This window comes from Podarcis vaucheri (assembly GCF_965113315.1).
Source record: "Podarcis vaucheri genome assembly, chromosome: 8".
Taxonomy (NCBI): Eukaryota; Metazoa; Chordata; class Lepidosauria; order Squamata; family Lacertidae; genus Podarcis; species Podarcis vaucheri.
Window position 1 is genome coordinate 57,628,745 of NC_138766.1, and position 14,503 is coordinate 57,643,247.

A 14,503-nucleotide genomic window follows, 5' to 3' on the forward strand; every position below is an offset into this window, starting at 1 on the left:
GATCTGTGCTTTCTTTGTAACTACCTCAAAAGGTTGTTGTGAGAATATAACAGAAGGGGAAGAAAACTGTGTATGTAAGCACCTTTAGAGAAAACGTAACATATAAATACAATAAATAAATATTAAAGGCCTGTGTGATGTCCTGACTTGAATGACATTCATTTGAATTAAATATTAGCATAACCCTGTCAGAAAAAGCTTACAGAATATTGGAAGCTCAGGGTTCCATCAATACATTACATATACAGTGGTACCTCAGGTTACATACGCTTCAGGTTACATACGCTTCAGGTTACAGACTCCACTAACCCAGAAATAGTGCTTCAGTTTAAGAACTTTGCTTCAGGATGAGAACAGAAATCGGGCTCCGGCGGCACGGCAGCAGCAGGAGGCCCCATTAGCTAAAGTGGTGCTTCAGGTTAAGAACAGTTTCAGGTTAAGTACGGACTTCCGGAACGCATTAAGTACTTAACCTGAGGTACCACTGTATTGTCTGTTTTACTTTTAACTGGAGATTATTCTACAGCTTCCAAAAATGTAATTGTGAAACTATTGGCTGAAAACCCAGGAAATTTCTGGAAAACCAATGAATGTAGCATTTGTAATTAATAAGTTTAATCGAGGGAAAAACAGTTCTCATCATTTGCAATGCTGTTTAAATGTAATTATGATTTCGTTGGCATAGAGATGCATACTCTTCTTGCTATAGTGCATGCTGATCAGTAAACAATATTTCAAATAATTAGTACTAATACATATTGTGGACAGATTACGTTGAAGCAAGTTCAAAGGGGCTCATGTTTTTTCAATATTCTGAGAGTGAGATTTGTTACTTCCTAAGTCCTATTTTTCTCTTCTTCGTGTTAGAGAATTCTTTATTCTCTGACTCTTATCTTTCCTGTCAGGCCTCTTCATATTGGCAGGAGCACATCTGATCCCTTTGGTAGAGACCGTCTGATCTCTAGATTCTGGAAATAAAGAAATACTGACTTTCCCTCATTGTTATTTCTTCATTACTTTCAATAAATTAATATTCATATTTTCAAATAGGCTTATGTTTACATTATTAAATAAAAAAAAAGGAAAGAGAGAAGAATGACTTATGGAAGACCATTCCAGCTACTGAGTTAACATATTGGAAAAGGACAGAATTCTAAAACATTATATTCCTCTCCCTCAGGCCACTCCTTAGTATGGCTCAGAAATCCACAAAGGCTTCTAGTAATCAGGATAGAATAAATACATATCGACTCGAAACATCAAGGACTCTTAGAAAACATCAAGCCAGCAGAAATCAACTTATTTAATTCAATCTTATTTCACAGGGATATACTGTATCATGTATAATTGTTTATCAAAGCATATGAATCGTAAATCACTTCAAAATGTGTAGGATACAGAGGGAGTCATATATTTACCAGCATTACACAGGTTTTACTATGCACTTTTCAACTCTTATTTTCAAGAGGATGTTAGGGTCTCATCTGCAAAATAGTTTAAAAGATGTATTATACCACCTAAACAGTCATGACTGTAGTTTATTACAGATGGTGAGAGTTGTTGGAGATTCCCGTTCCCCTCACAGAGCTGAAATTTCAAAGTAGTTTACTGTATTTTTCCATGTATAAGACAACCTTTTTTTCTTAAAATTCTTAGTAATAAAATGGGGTTCATCTTATATTCAACAACTTCCTTAATTTTTAACTTTTTAAATTTTGGGCTCCCAAAAATACTGTAGTCTTATACATGGGGTCGTGTTATACATGGAAAAATACAGTATCAACCAACCCCTCTTCCCCAGGGACTTCTGGGGATTGTTGCTCTCTGAGGGGAATAGGGGTTTCCTAGCAACTCTTAGAACCCCTAGCAACCTTACAGTTTCGAGGATTCTTTGGGGAAAGCCATAAAGTGGTACAGTACTGCTTTAAATGTATAGTGCAGATGGGCCCTAGAATGGGTTAGCTATGTGTGACAAAAAAATGGCAAATGTTTTTCTGGGGTGTAGTGATGCCTCACTTTCTGCATACCTGTAGATGCCTCAAATTACTTTCAGGCCTATTCTTCCATTATTTGATTGCAGAAGTAAAATAGACAGTAACATAAATGAAATAACACTTGAGAAGGATACAATAACTACTTGGACTTTTCCTATATGGAAATAGATTCCAAGATACATTTTCCTTCAGCTCTCCTCCAGCAAAAGTAATAATCATGTATTCAACCAGGCACAAGATGTCCTATTCCAGATGCAGTGGACAACTTCTAGATCCTGGGCTAGGCCATGGATGACTGACTCAGGTGCTTGAGGTTACCAGCAGGTGGTGGAAATTTGTAATTGGAACTGAGCAAGTAGTGTAGAAGGGTACCAAAGGTCTGCCAAACTTAGAACAGCTTCACAGGTAACAGAAGTTGCTCCAATAAAGGCTAAAATTCATCTAAGTTCAGTGCAATCTGAAGGCTGTCTAAGCTGAGGTTGAAAGGAACAGTGTGTTCCAGATTGCATCCTAGCTCTGTGACATTGATGAATGGCCTAATGTTCCACATCCAGTCATCTTTACTGGAGAGCCTACAGGGGAACAAACAGTAATAGGTGAGTTGGTGTGTTGATTCAGAATCCCTGCTGGAAAGATCTGGTTGACTGCTCTTGAGAACAGAGTGCAGCAGCATGTCCTCCTGGAAAGTGCTGCCTTTGAGGTGTGCTGCCCACTGATCTGTTTAGGTAAATCTAGGGGACACAGAAACCCCAGGGCAGGATCCCCTAACTCAAGATCACTATGAAGAGCTCTGTCATGACACAACATGAATACTTTAATATTGTATTGATTACTATTGGTGCACACTTTTTACCAGTTTCTCAGCATTACTGTTGGCCCAGCATTGTGACATAACCATGGCCAAGGGAAGGACCAATACTCCCTGGGATCTTGTGGGGCTTCCTCCTCTTGCATGGCCAGCAAGATCTTGGGGCCATTCTAGTCATCCCTCACCTTGCGGCTGGAGGTGGGTTTTCCTAGCCTACACACACACACACACACACACACACACACACACAGAGGTCCTCGGTTTTAAAGTCTTCCATTGAGGCATTGAGTGGCTGCTACTTAACAGAGCTGGAAAGTAATCTTACTCTTGAACCACAATTAGCCTTCAAGTTGAGAAGTTTCTTTCAATGGCTAGCAGGTGACTGTTAGGCATCATCTACATAGCTGTTGATCATAACTTGGGCTTAAATGGCATTGAGTAGGATCTCAAGGCCCTCTTAAGTGGTCTTGAGTTGGGCACACCAGCTCTCCAACTGAGCTCTGTCCAGGCCAAAGCCAGCGCCATTCATCTCAGGTTACTAGCAGGATTCCAGTCACATGATGTGCAGCACATTGGGCCCCTGTACGCTGGTCAACTCGCACAGCATTCCCCAGCGTCAGATCTTAGGGGGTTAATGAATCCTGACCCAATGCCATGCCAACCCCCATTTACCTCACTTTGGTCAATAAATATTGTGGCCTGTTTCTACCCACACCTGTGTCCTGTATTATTTAATCTCTACCTGGTTTGGGAAGCTGACCACAGCATGCCTGTCAATGTGGTGCTTATTGTGGTCAGTCAGGGATGAAGGGAACCAAAGATTAACAGGATCTGAAGGATACTAAATTGCTGTGTGGGATAAAATAATGTGTTGCAAAACACATTCTTTTGATTCTAAATTCCTAAATTATTTAATTGGCTCAACCTTTCAGTGAATACCCACTTATATTGTTTTGGATCTAAGCATTACCTTATAAATTAGGGGCAGGTTGACAAAGCTGTTCCAAAGAATTATTTTTAGATGCTGTTAAATGTATTGAAAGAGATTTGCCATTTCAGATCAATACTTTTTAGAAGTAACTCTTGCATGCTTAAAATTCAAAGTCATCTTCTCAAATAACTTTGGTGCTACTGATATTTGAATTACCGGCAGTGGCCTTAGGACATTATTCATTCTCTCACAAATAAAATTTACATGAGTATGTCTGTGACTTCCCCCTCAAGTAATCTCTATGCAGGAATCCAGATGCATTTGAAATCACTCCTTCCAAAAACAAAGTAATTATATTGTGGAACTGCAGAAGAGTACTATATAATTGAAATTCCAATATGGTGAAGGGTAGGCACACAACGGGAGAACAAGCAAAAAATCAGGAAGAGAGGGCAGTGGTTCCTTGGCTTATGCAGTCATCTGCAAAGTTTTCAGATGTGAGACTCACATTTAACTGAGTGCCAATGCAAGAAACACTGCTATTTCTATGCCATGCGTGACTGTCTCTTTTCTTCTCTGCTCATGATAAGGGAGACAGCACTCCTCTATCTGTAGGCCTTCAACAGTTGTGTGGAAGAGTGAATTTTGACAGGTGTAGCTTGTCCTGTAAGGATGGAGGCAAACTACACCTGCCCAAAATCTAAGTTGGACACAAACCTTAAAGAATTCTGCGCCCTTTGCATTTGGTCTCCACTCCCACATGTCCCTTTCTATTTTGTTTTTACTTACCTACATTATGATTATTTCCATTATTTGTCTTTGCTACTGGAATGCAGCCCTTATGACTCTGTCACTTAGTGGCTGTGTGGGTCTAAAGTTATCTCCTAGTGTTCCATCGCTGCCTTCTAGCAGTTCTGCGCCTTTAACATGTGTCCTCAGTCTTCGAAACTCTTCTATCTAATAAAAACAAGGAAACAGTTGTTGTTTTATACATCAGCTCCATTGTAAGGAAATGTTAATACTGTTTGTTTTTCTCTCTCTCTAAACTATATCCCACCATTCTACTATTTGTGCTATGGCTTTTCTTTTCTTTTTTAGAAAACCTTATAAAATCAGGAATCTTATTATAATCCCTACACATTCCTACTCCAAATCCTGTAGAAAACAGGGTTTTGTTTACAAGTGAGTTTTCATATGGAAGGACTGTGACATCAGTTCAGTGCTGGTACTAATTCCTAGGCCCAGAATTCTTTAGGTGCCTTGTTTCTTTTGCGCCAGACTGTGGTTGGCAGATCTCAGGGTTCTAAAAAAAACAAAGTAGATCCCACAAGTTGCCTTGCCGCATTTTGACAGGGCATTCTTTGTGATAATGCCCAGCTTGTGGAACTCCCTCCCTGGGAAGGTACGTCTGCCCCCATACAGGCTTTTAAACACAAATGAAAAACATATCTGTTCTCCTGGGCCTTTGAGACATGAGTGTTGACTGCAATTTCTACTGGTGGTATTCTTTTAGCATATGGGTTTTTTCCGTTTTGTGGTATTGTAACACATTTTCATGGATTGTTTTTATGAAGTTCACTGCCCTGGGTTCCTATGGGAAGCCAGGTTGTATAGAAGCAACAGGAACAACAACAACTTCTTTACATTGATGAGCAGCAGCTTGCCAGGGCTTAAGATGTGTTTCCCTTCCACACTTTGCTTGGAAAGGCCAGGAAATAACCCTGGCACCTCCGGCATACAAAGCATGTGATTTGCTACTAAGCTCTTCCTTAAGCTTCTTTCTCCCAAAGCTCCCACTACATAATGAGCCATTTGCTTTGGGATCCACACAATAGCTGAGATGTTAAATATATATTCCTTAGACAAACCTCTGTAATATGAATTTTCTTTTTTTAACCACTTGGTTCTTATTAATGTTTCAATTATATTTTAATGCAGTTTTTTCTGATTTTATTCTTATTAGGTTTACACCTTCTTGATATATTTTTATGAAAATGTGGGTTATATGCTAAGCAAGTACAGGCGTACCTTGGATCTTGAACACCTTGCAGCTCGAATGTTTTGGTTCCTGAACTCCACAAACCCGGAAGCGAGTGTTCCAGTTTGCAAACGTTCTTTAGAACCTGAACATCTGATGCGGCTTCCACAGCTTCCAATTGAGTACAGGAAGCTCCTGCAGCCAATCGGAAGCTGCGCCTTGGTTGTCGAACGTTTTCAGAAGTCGAATGGACTTATGAAATGCATTCTGTTTGACAACCAAGGTACAACTGTACCATATTTTTCCATGTATAAGAAGTCCCCATGTATAAGACAACCCCTATTTTTTTGAACCCAAAATTAAGGGGGGAAATCACCCCTAAAATAGATAGCATTTCCATAAGGTGTATCATATATTCCACAGGACGTACGTTCACACCCCCATGCTTTAAACACAACAACAACAACAATCTGTTCTTGCCCTTACCCAGATGACAAATTTTACTCCTCATAGAAAATATTGCCAAGGTTTAAGAATGGGGACAGGAGGCTTCTCTGTGTGCAAGTCAGTGTAGGATCGGATTCAACTCAAGATTTATCTTTACATTGGTACAATGCAAGGACAACGACATTTCAGAAAATAACTATAATTGTGGTTGCCATCTACTTCAAAACTGACTTCTTTCAATACGCTTGTTTATTTGATGAACAACTTGGGTTGCTAAGATTATTGTTCCTCAGAGTAGTGCTTTTGAAATCCATATTGTTTCTTTTTAGCTTTGAAAGGCAGAATGGAGCAGCTTTCATAAAGGAGATGAAAGGAAGGAAGATGATGGAGGTTCTTGGGAGATACTTAAAAGGGAAAGTTCAGATTGTGAAGATGTTCATTGATTTTATGTCTATTTAAGTGGATTAAGAAGAAAAAAGTTTCCCTGAAAACGTAAGTATCTTACAGAAGAACAGTAAGATCTTGAGTATCTTACAGAGAGGTAACATGGTTCAAATGAAACCTGAACTGAAACTTCACTAAGATAGTTTGATGTCATTGCAGTTTAGGAAAAAGTGATTTCTCCAACACACTTCAAAAGTTTCAATCTTTGGAGTCTTGGAGAGATAAAGCATACAGAAATGAGATGAGAAAAAAGCTCCATCACAGTTGCAGTACTTCTGAGTAGTACTAGGAGACCTTCAAATAAATGCATGTTGAATAGAGTGCCTCACACTTGTAACAAAAGCTTTATTTTAATGATGTTTTCGATAAGGGAGAGACTCAACATCATTCAGTGGGAAGCACTTCTCAGTCCTTACTTCAGTAGGAGAAGTGAATACCAGATATACTTAGCAACTGTTTACTCCGGACAACCATAACAGAACATAAATGGGCAGAGAAATCCTAAGGTGGTTAGCAGGGGGAGGATCTGGCAGAGGTGCCCCTTCACTGGGTTCTTCTGATGAGGGGACTCCACCACCAGGTGAAGAAGAAGAAGAAGAGTTTGGATTTGATATCCCGCCTTTCACTCCCCTTCAGGAGTCTCAAAGCGGCTAACATTCTCCTTTCCCTTCCTCCCCCACAACAAACACTCTGTGAGGTGAGTGGGGCTGAGAGACTTCAGAGAAGTGTGACTGGCCCAAGGTCACCCAGCAGCTGCATGTGGAGGAGCGGAGACACGAACCCGGTTTCCCAGATTACGTGACTACCGCTCTTAACCACTACACCACACTGGCTCTCTGGGCTTTGGGAAGATGGCAGGACAGCTCTTGGGCCCATCAGAGACTTGTGCCTGCCTCCCTAAGCCGGGCAGAAGCTTCCCAGGCTTTGGGAAGGAGACACCAGGGGAACATTTAGGGGACTAGCCTAGTCCCCTTCGTCCAGTGACCACACTGGCCACTCCCATGGGGGTCTCTGCTGCACCCACCCAAAGTGCAGCAGGTTGCAGGATACCATTGGAAGTTAAATGCTTAATGTAGAAGCAGTCTCACACACACACATGCCAGCAAAGGTTTTGGGGTGGTCACACTGCTTCGTTTCACATTAGCTCATTTCTTGTAGCACCCTGCTGAAATCCCATAGCTTTGTATACCACAAATATCCTGGTTTAATTTTGGTTTTGCTGTGCTACAGCCCCTCTGGTAGGATTGCGGAAGTGTTGCAGAACAAAGTAAAGCTGAAGAAACCTACCACTAATGTACTGTTACTTTGTCAATACTATATGTTGCATAATGCATCCCCAACAGAACAGGAGCCCTGTGTCTGCAGGGGGGGGGGGTCAGACGTAAGCAGGCGGGCATGTTCAGTACCCACAGGAACCCTCACTGCACAAACAGAGCTATTGTGTGCCTTTGTTCAAACAACTAGCAGTAATTATTTAAAGGCAGACGATGACAAGCGGCTACATTTCTTTTTTACTCTGTGATATATTTTTTCTTTCACACACACACACACATATATATATATATTTGGTGCATAGAATAAAAGTCAACAGTTCTTTTTTTCCCATTTCTGACCTTTCTATTGCTTTCAGTGACACAAAAGATTTAACCTTTATTTTAAAAGCCATGCTCCAACTGATCTAATGAGATCTTCAAGATGAAGCAGGTATCCTGCCCAGCAATATATTTTGCACACTATAACCTTTCGCTCGGAATTACATTCTAAGGTCATTATAAGCACAGCCATTACCTGAAGTTGGGATACAGTTAAAGGATATCTAAATAAGATCCATGTAACACCTTCGCTGCAGGGGGGGACCGTGAGAGAGCCTTCGTACACCCAGTAATCTCGTAGCAGGGGGTCTGAAATTAAATGAAAGAGATTGGTTTGAAAACCTGCCATTATGCTCCATCTTTCTTTTTAAAATCAAGGGCATGATCCTGTCTTCAGTCTAGAGCTGTGCCAGGTGCAGCCGGCGGGGAGCATGTTGGAAAACTTTGCTGCAGGCACTTCATCCCCAAACTACATCCCTGCAAAGAGATGTTGAATGGAACATCAGACTGCAGCAAACTGCATCTGAATGCTTTTCCCAAGAAGGGTCTAAGATGGGCTGCAATCTCCACTGGCATGGGATACTCTCCTCTCGTCACGGACTACCAGCAAGGGCTTTCACTAGCATGCCCCTTCTCAGTTTATGTGTCTCTCTGTGCAACACCATACCATAACAAGTGCTTTCCTCAGTAAAGCCCAGATCTCCCCAAGTCCAGGCTGTCTGAGCATGTCAAATATGAGGGTCAGCCTGTGCTCCTCACTTGCTGCCATCATTGTGCAAGGCGCATTCCATGGCCAGGTAACTACCTTCTGAAGAGGAAACATGCCTAGAGCAGCCATGGTACAGCCATGAGTTTGCCTCTATCAAAGCTTTCAGGGCAGCACCACTCTTGGCCTCTGTAGTCTTTTGTACATGCATGGTTTTGTGGCATACAAATAAGCACTTACCTGGTAATAATGTGTTGGGATTAAAACACGGTATTGTCTTGGACTTTCCCTGAAAATTTAACAGAAATCAGTCTTGTCTCTCTTGTTTTTAAGAGAGAGCAGATTTTGAAACAATTGACTATCTAATAAAAATACCAAATTATAAGATAAATTATTTATCAAACTCTCTCTCTCTCTTTTTTTAAGTGTTTCTATTTTTACAAAATGATGCCGCCTATGTTGGATATAGCTAAGCTACTTAATAAATCAGAGAACTCAAATGTAGCCTGCAGCTATCATACTTAGTTCATTTCAAAACATTTTTAGAAAGCAGAATTAACAGCTTTACCTTATATTGGATGTCTTGCAGAATTTCAGTAACAGCCTTCAGGCCTGAATGCTCTTTTCCTATCTGAAACATAATGCACAATAAATAAATATAAACACACAGTATTCCCTCCTCTGATAAAACACAGGTTGCAAAGTTCTCAACAAGTGAAGTCAGTTCCGTATTCATTTCCACCAAATTGGATGACCTTTTGCATGACGTTCAAGCAAAGATGCAGAATGAAGTAATTGACAAAAAGGTAAATAGAGTGGACAAGATAAAAACAAGAGTACCAAGCTATCAAACTTCAGGATAAGCCAACTTGCCTATTTTTGCCTTAATGTTTCAGTAATGGCGCTGTGGGTTAAAGCCTCAGCGCCTAGGGCTTGCCGATCGAAAGGTCGGCGGTTCGAATCCCCGCGGCGGGGTGCGCTCCCGCTGCTCGGTCCCAGCGCCTGCCAACCTAGCAGTTCGAAAGCACCCCCGGGGGCAAGTAGATAAATAGGTACCGCTTACCAGCGGGAAGGTAAACGGCGTTCCGTGTGCTGCGCTGGCTCGCCAGATGCAGCTTTGTCACGCTGGCCACGTGACCCGGAAGTGTCTCCGGACAGCGCTGGCCCCCGGCCAATAGATGTGAGATGGGCGCACAAACCCCAGAGTCTGTCAAGACTGGCCCGTTCGGGCAGGGGTACCTTTACCTTTACCTATGTCATAATCAAGCATCATTGCGTGACATAGAGAGCAAGGTTATCGTTTGCTCATCTCCCAAGAGTACATGGATAAAGTTCAGATCTTTGGCTCCTCTTGTTCTGGGTGGATCTGCACATTACAAAGAGGGCAAGAGTAAATTATTTTACTCCTGGCACTGTATCCTGCCCTTCCTCTGAGCAGTTCAAGGTGGCCTATATATATATATATATATATATATATATATATATATATATATATATATCCTCCCCACGCCCCCCCCCCATCTTATCCCCACAACCACCTTAGGTGACTAGCCCAAGATTACCTTAGGGAGCCTCACGGCAGAGTTTGAGCCCCAGTTCAAATCTTATATAACCTACTACACAACTAGCACAACTAACTACTACACAGGTAGCTGAAGACCATATGCTATGAACCATGAGGATAATGTGCATGCCAACACCATACACCTCACTCGGGTTTTTGAGAGCTAGAAGTCTTTACAGAGAGCTGGTTCGTTGTGACTGAAGAGGTCAGTATGGTTTCACTGAAAGCTGCCTTATACCATATATCCGGAGAAGGCCAGGAAGCCAGCCCTTCAGTCACTTCAGTCATGTTGCAGGGGGGGGGGGTCCTGTGTACATATGGGGCTTCCATAACTCATGAGTAGGGTTGGAGGAGAACTTCAATCAGTTCACATTTAAAACTGAATTTATCCAATTTGCACTTTCAAAAAATAATATGAGAACCATATCAAAGACATTCATCAGCAGTTGCACTTATCAGAATTTTGCAGTGTAATTCTCCAACCCAACAACACTTATGAACATGTGTAAATCAGGGGGAAATGTAAATAAAAATGAATGCATTGCTGAAAATAACTTACAGAAATGCATTATGTTAGGGGAAATTGCTTGCAAAAATGTGTATGTTGGTCAAAACTGCATCCAGAACTGTGGTTATTAGGAGAAATCCTTCAGGATTTTTTAAAAAGAAAAATTCACAACTTGCTGGACAAATGTGGAGAACTGAATTTAAGATTGATAAAAATTTAGAAACTAAGAAAACTCAAATGTGCCAAGCCTTCCCTCACCCCTCATGATAAAGTAAATGGAGGACACTCCCATCTCAACATTGCAGGGTACACGGGACTCTTGTCAGAAGATTTCTGTTACTTTAGATAAATTTGTTTCAGATGCCAAATTCAAACAACATGTTTAGAAGCATTTCAAGTGTCAAAACATTCACCCCAACCCAGCAAGAGGGATCCGTATGGCTAAACAACTTTATACATGTGTTGCCAGTGCAGACGTACCAATGCATATTGCCATCTGTTCAGCTTAGCATCAGATTTGCTTTAAGCCATAGGCCATAACAAGAAAAATGTCAGACCAAAGTAACCACTTAAGCAATAAATAAATCTCAGCGATCAGGGAACAGAGACACAAACAGCAACTTTGAAACGTACACAGAAAGTTCTTTAAGAGCTTGCTTCTTGATTACTATCCATTTACGAGAATTGTAATAGATCTGTCATTGTTTTGCGGCTGTCAAGGCAAAAGTAGCCATGGTGCCAGGAATGCCTTTGTTTTCATTGGCCAAAAGAAATTCTAATTTTGTGCAGTGTTGACCAATATTCCTCATTTTTCAGCTGCTTGATAAGAAAGCTATTCCTTGAATATTTCAATGTAATGTAGGAAACTGTCTCATACTGAGTGACACCACTGCTCCATCTTGCTCAGTTCTGTCTACACTGACTGACAGCAGCAGCTCCCCAGGATTTCAGGCAGAGATGTCTCCTAGCCCTGCCTGGAGATGCTGGGGATTGAAACAGGACAACTACAGCTGGATGAAATCCACTGAGTGAAGTTGGCTTTCTTCTAGTAGGCCATTAAGCAAAGGGCACCCAACTCTCCATCCAGTTTAAGGATGCAGTGCAGAAACATTTTCAATTAAAATAAAAATACTGAGCAACGCAAAAAAGAAAAAAGGGGTGGGTGGGAGCCCCTTGATTAAATTGAATTGAAAAAGTGGAGAGAGATTATTAAGCTAAAGAGTTTTATTTAACAATTTTACATAACTTTCTGAGTAACTCCAAGGTTAGTTCTGCTGAAATTGGAAGGCTGCTTCAGAAGCAATTATGGAACAGTCCTCTAGGATACCAAACCGAGTGAACTGAGAGCTGCTTCCATTATTTTTAACGGTCCTATTTCTGCATCAGGACCATAATCAATACACTTTTACATTCAAACAGTCTTGGAGGCATTTATAATCATATTATAAAACCTGACAAATTAATAGAAGCAAAAAAATAAATAAAAACCTAACCCAGAATCAATTTGAAACGTGAAGGACAACTTTCCCCACTCCATCCGTACAATATTGAAATGGCACAACTACTTATGAAAAGGCAGCCTTCACCAACCTGGTGCCCCCTGGATATTTGAGACTACAACTCCCATCAACCGGCATCAACGTGTTCTTGCTGGCTTGGGCTGATGGGAATTGAAGCTCAAAATATGTGAAGGGCAGAGGGGTAGCCTAACCACCTGTTTGGGCTGCATAGAAGTCTTAGATTTGTGTAGTCTTCTTTGGCAACTCTGCTTCCATAGCGTACAAGGTAATTTGTTCTGGCTAAAACTGCAATCCTAAGCATACTTAAGTAAAGGTAAAGTACCCCTGACCATTAGGTCCAGTCATGGCCGACTTTGGGGTTGTGGCGCTCATCTCGCTTTACTGGCCGAGGGAGCCGGCGTACAGCTTTCGGGTCATGTGGCCAGCATGACTAAACTGCTTCTGGCGAACCAGAGCAGTGCACGGAAACGCAGTTTACCTTCCCGCTGGAGCAGTACCTATTTATCTACTTGCACTTTGAGGTGCTTTCGAACTGCTAGGTTGGCAGGAGCAGGGACCGAGCAATGGGAGCTCACCCCGTCGCGGGGATTCGAACTGCCAACCTCCTGATCAGCAAGTCCTAGGCTCTGTGGTTTAACCCACAGCACCACCCATGTACTTAAGCATACTTACTTGGAAGTAAATTGAAATCAGTAGGGCTTACTTCCACATAAACATAGTTAGGGTCATGGTGCACAAATATGGTTCATAAAGGAGCATTTGCCTAGTACTTAAAAGCAATAAACACTTGTGAATTCTTCTGCAGTAAAGTTGTTTTTCCACAGAAACCCCAGACAACCACTACACTCAAATCCAGTGCTTTTTTTCTAGGAGGACGCAGGCGTATGCATACCCCTAAACATTTTCTGAATCTAAGTTTGGCCTCATTGAGGGGCAGTATTTCAATATGAGTAGGAAAATGAGAGTACCCCTAAACATTTTTTTAAGAAAAAAAAGCACTGCCCACATCCCTTTCACTTTGACATAATCAAACCATTCTTTCTCTGTATATATTCCAAGCACTTAAATAGATAAGCAGCATGTTTTGTGTAAAGTTGAATTTAGATCGGCAATTTATATCTTAATATAAAACACCATTCTCACTTAGGAATGTTGGAGAATTCTGGGGGGAAATGGAAAGAGAAAGGGAAATTGGCATCAGTTTGCATGTTTGTCTGTGGTCAGGAACAGAAGTCTCTTCAGTGATTGGTAGTAGTTCACATCATCCTTGTTAGTACCCATACAATACGTAATTAATGACTAAAAAAACATTTTGGCATTCCTTTACGTGGAAATGAAAGGAAGTTACATAAATAGTTACACAAGTCATCCAACTTACATTAAATAGCAGACAGCAAGATGATTAACACAGTATTTGGCAGAAACCAAAGTGCAGTGGAATGGAAACAGTGCTGATGGAGATGAAAACAGATCAGAATGGGAATTGCTGCCTTCATTCAATCATTCATTCATTCATTGCATTATTCCTGTTCTGATTGCTGTATGTCATGGCTCAGTTGGTAGAGCATGAGACTCTTAATCTCAGGGTTGTGGGTTTGAGCCCCATGTTGCATTGCAGGGGGTTGGACTAGATGACCCTGGGGGTCCCTTCCAACTCTACAATTCCATGATCTACAAACTCAAATAAACCACAAAGCTGAACTTTGAAAACCATATTCATGCTCTTCTGCAAAGAGATAAGCTCTGCCATATCATAAAAAATAAGTCCATTTGCAACTGTCCTTATTTGAAATATTATCACTGCAAATCCTAAGTTCCTTTAACCAAGTCATTAAATCTGATCCATTTTGATCTTTCTAAAGTGTAGACTTGTTCTAATGCCCACTACAAAATAAAAAAAAGGTTATTTTCTCACCAGCCCACAAATAATCCCAAATAATCATTTTCTTTTCCAGGGACAATTTATAACCTAAGTTTGACTATGTTCAGAATGCCTTTCTCTTTCTTCTCT

General features: G+C 41.1%; 1 protein-coding gene and 1 long non-coding RNA gene across 5 annotated transcripts in view; one reads left to right on the top strand and one right to left on the bottom strand.

Annotated features, from left to right (window-relative positions):
* Positions 1-598: 598 nt before the first annotated feature.
* CA8 (carbonic anhydrase 8) overlaps positions 599-14,503 on the bottom strand; it is a 43,311-nt gene continuing 29,406 nt past the window's right edge. Inside the window, exons 5-9 of one of the 3 annotated variants that reach the window (XM_082234009.1) lie at positions 9,469-9,531; positions 9,141-9,189; positions 8,391-8,503; positions 4,523-4,690; positions 599-961 (exon numbers count right to left, since the gene is read on the bottom strand). In XM_082234009.1, coding sequence (XP_082090135.1) covers positions 4,556-4,690; positions 8,391-8,503; positions 9,141-9,189; positions 9,469-9,531 — 360 coding nt within the window. In that variant the 3' untranslated portion in view covers positions 599-961; positions 4,523-4,555. Of the gene's footprint in view, positions 2,567-4,522; positions 4,691-8,390; positions 8,504-9,140; positions 9,190-9,468; positions 9,532-14,503 lie in introns of all 3 variants that reach the window. The other 2 variants (XM_082234008.1, XM_082234010.1) reach the window with 2 other exon arrangements.
* The window catches only part of LOC309538475, a 40,659-nt gene continuing 28,655 nt past the window's right edge, over positions 2,500-14,503 (top strand). For both annotated transcript variants that reach the window (XR_014222195.1, XR_014222196.1), the window contains exons 1-2: positions 2,500-2,590; positions 6,488-6,650. This is a non-coding gene — a long non-coding RNA (uncharacterized lncRNA). The remainder of the gene's footprint in view (positions 2,591-6,487; positions 6,651-14,503) is intronic.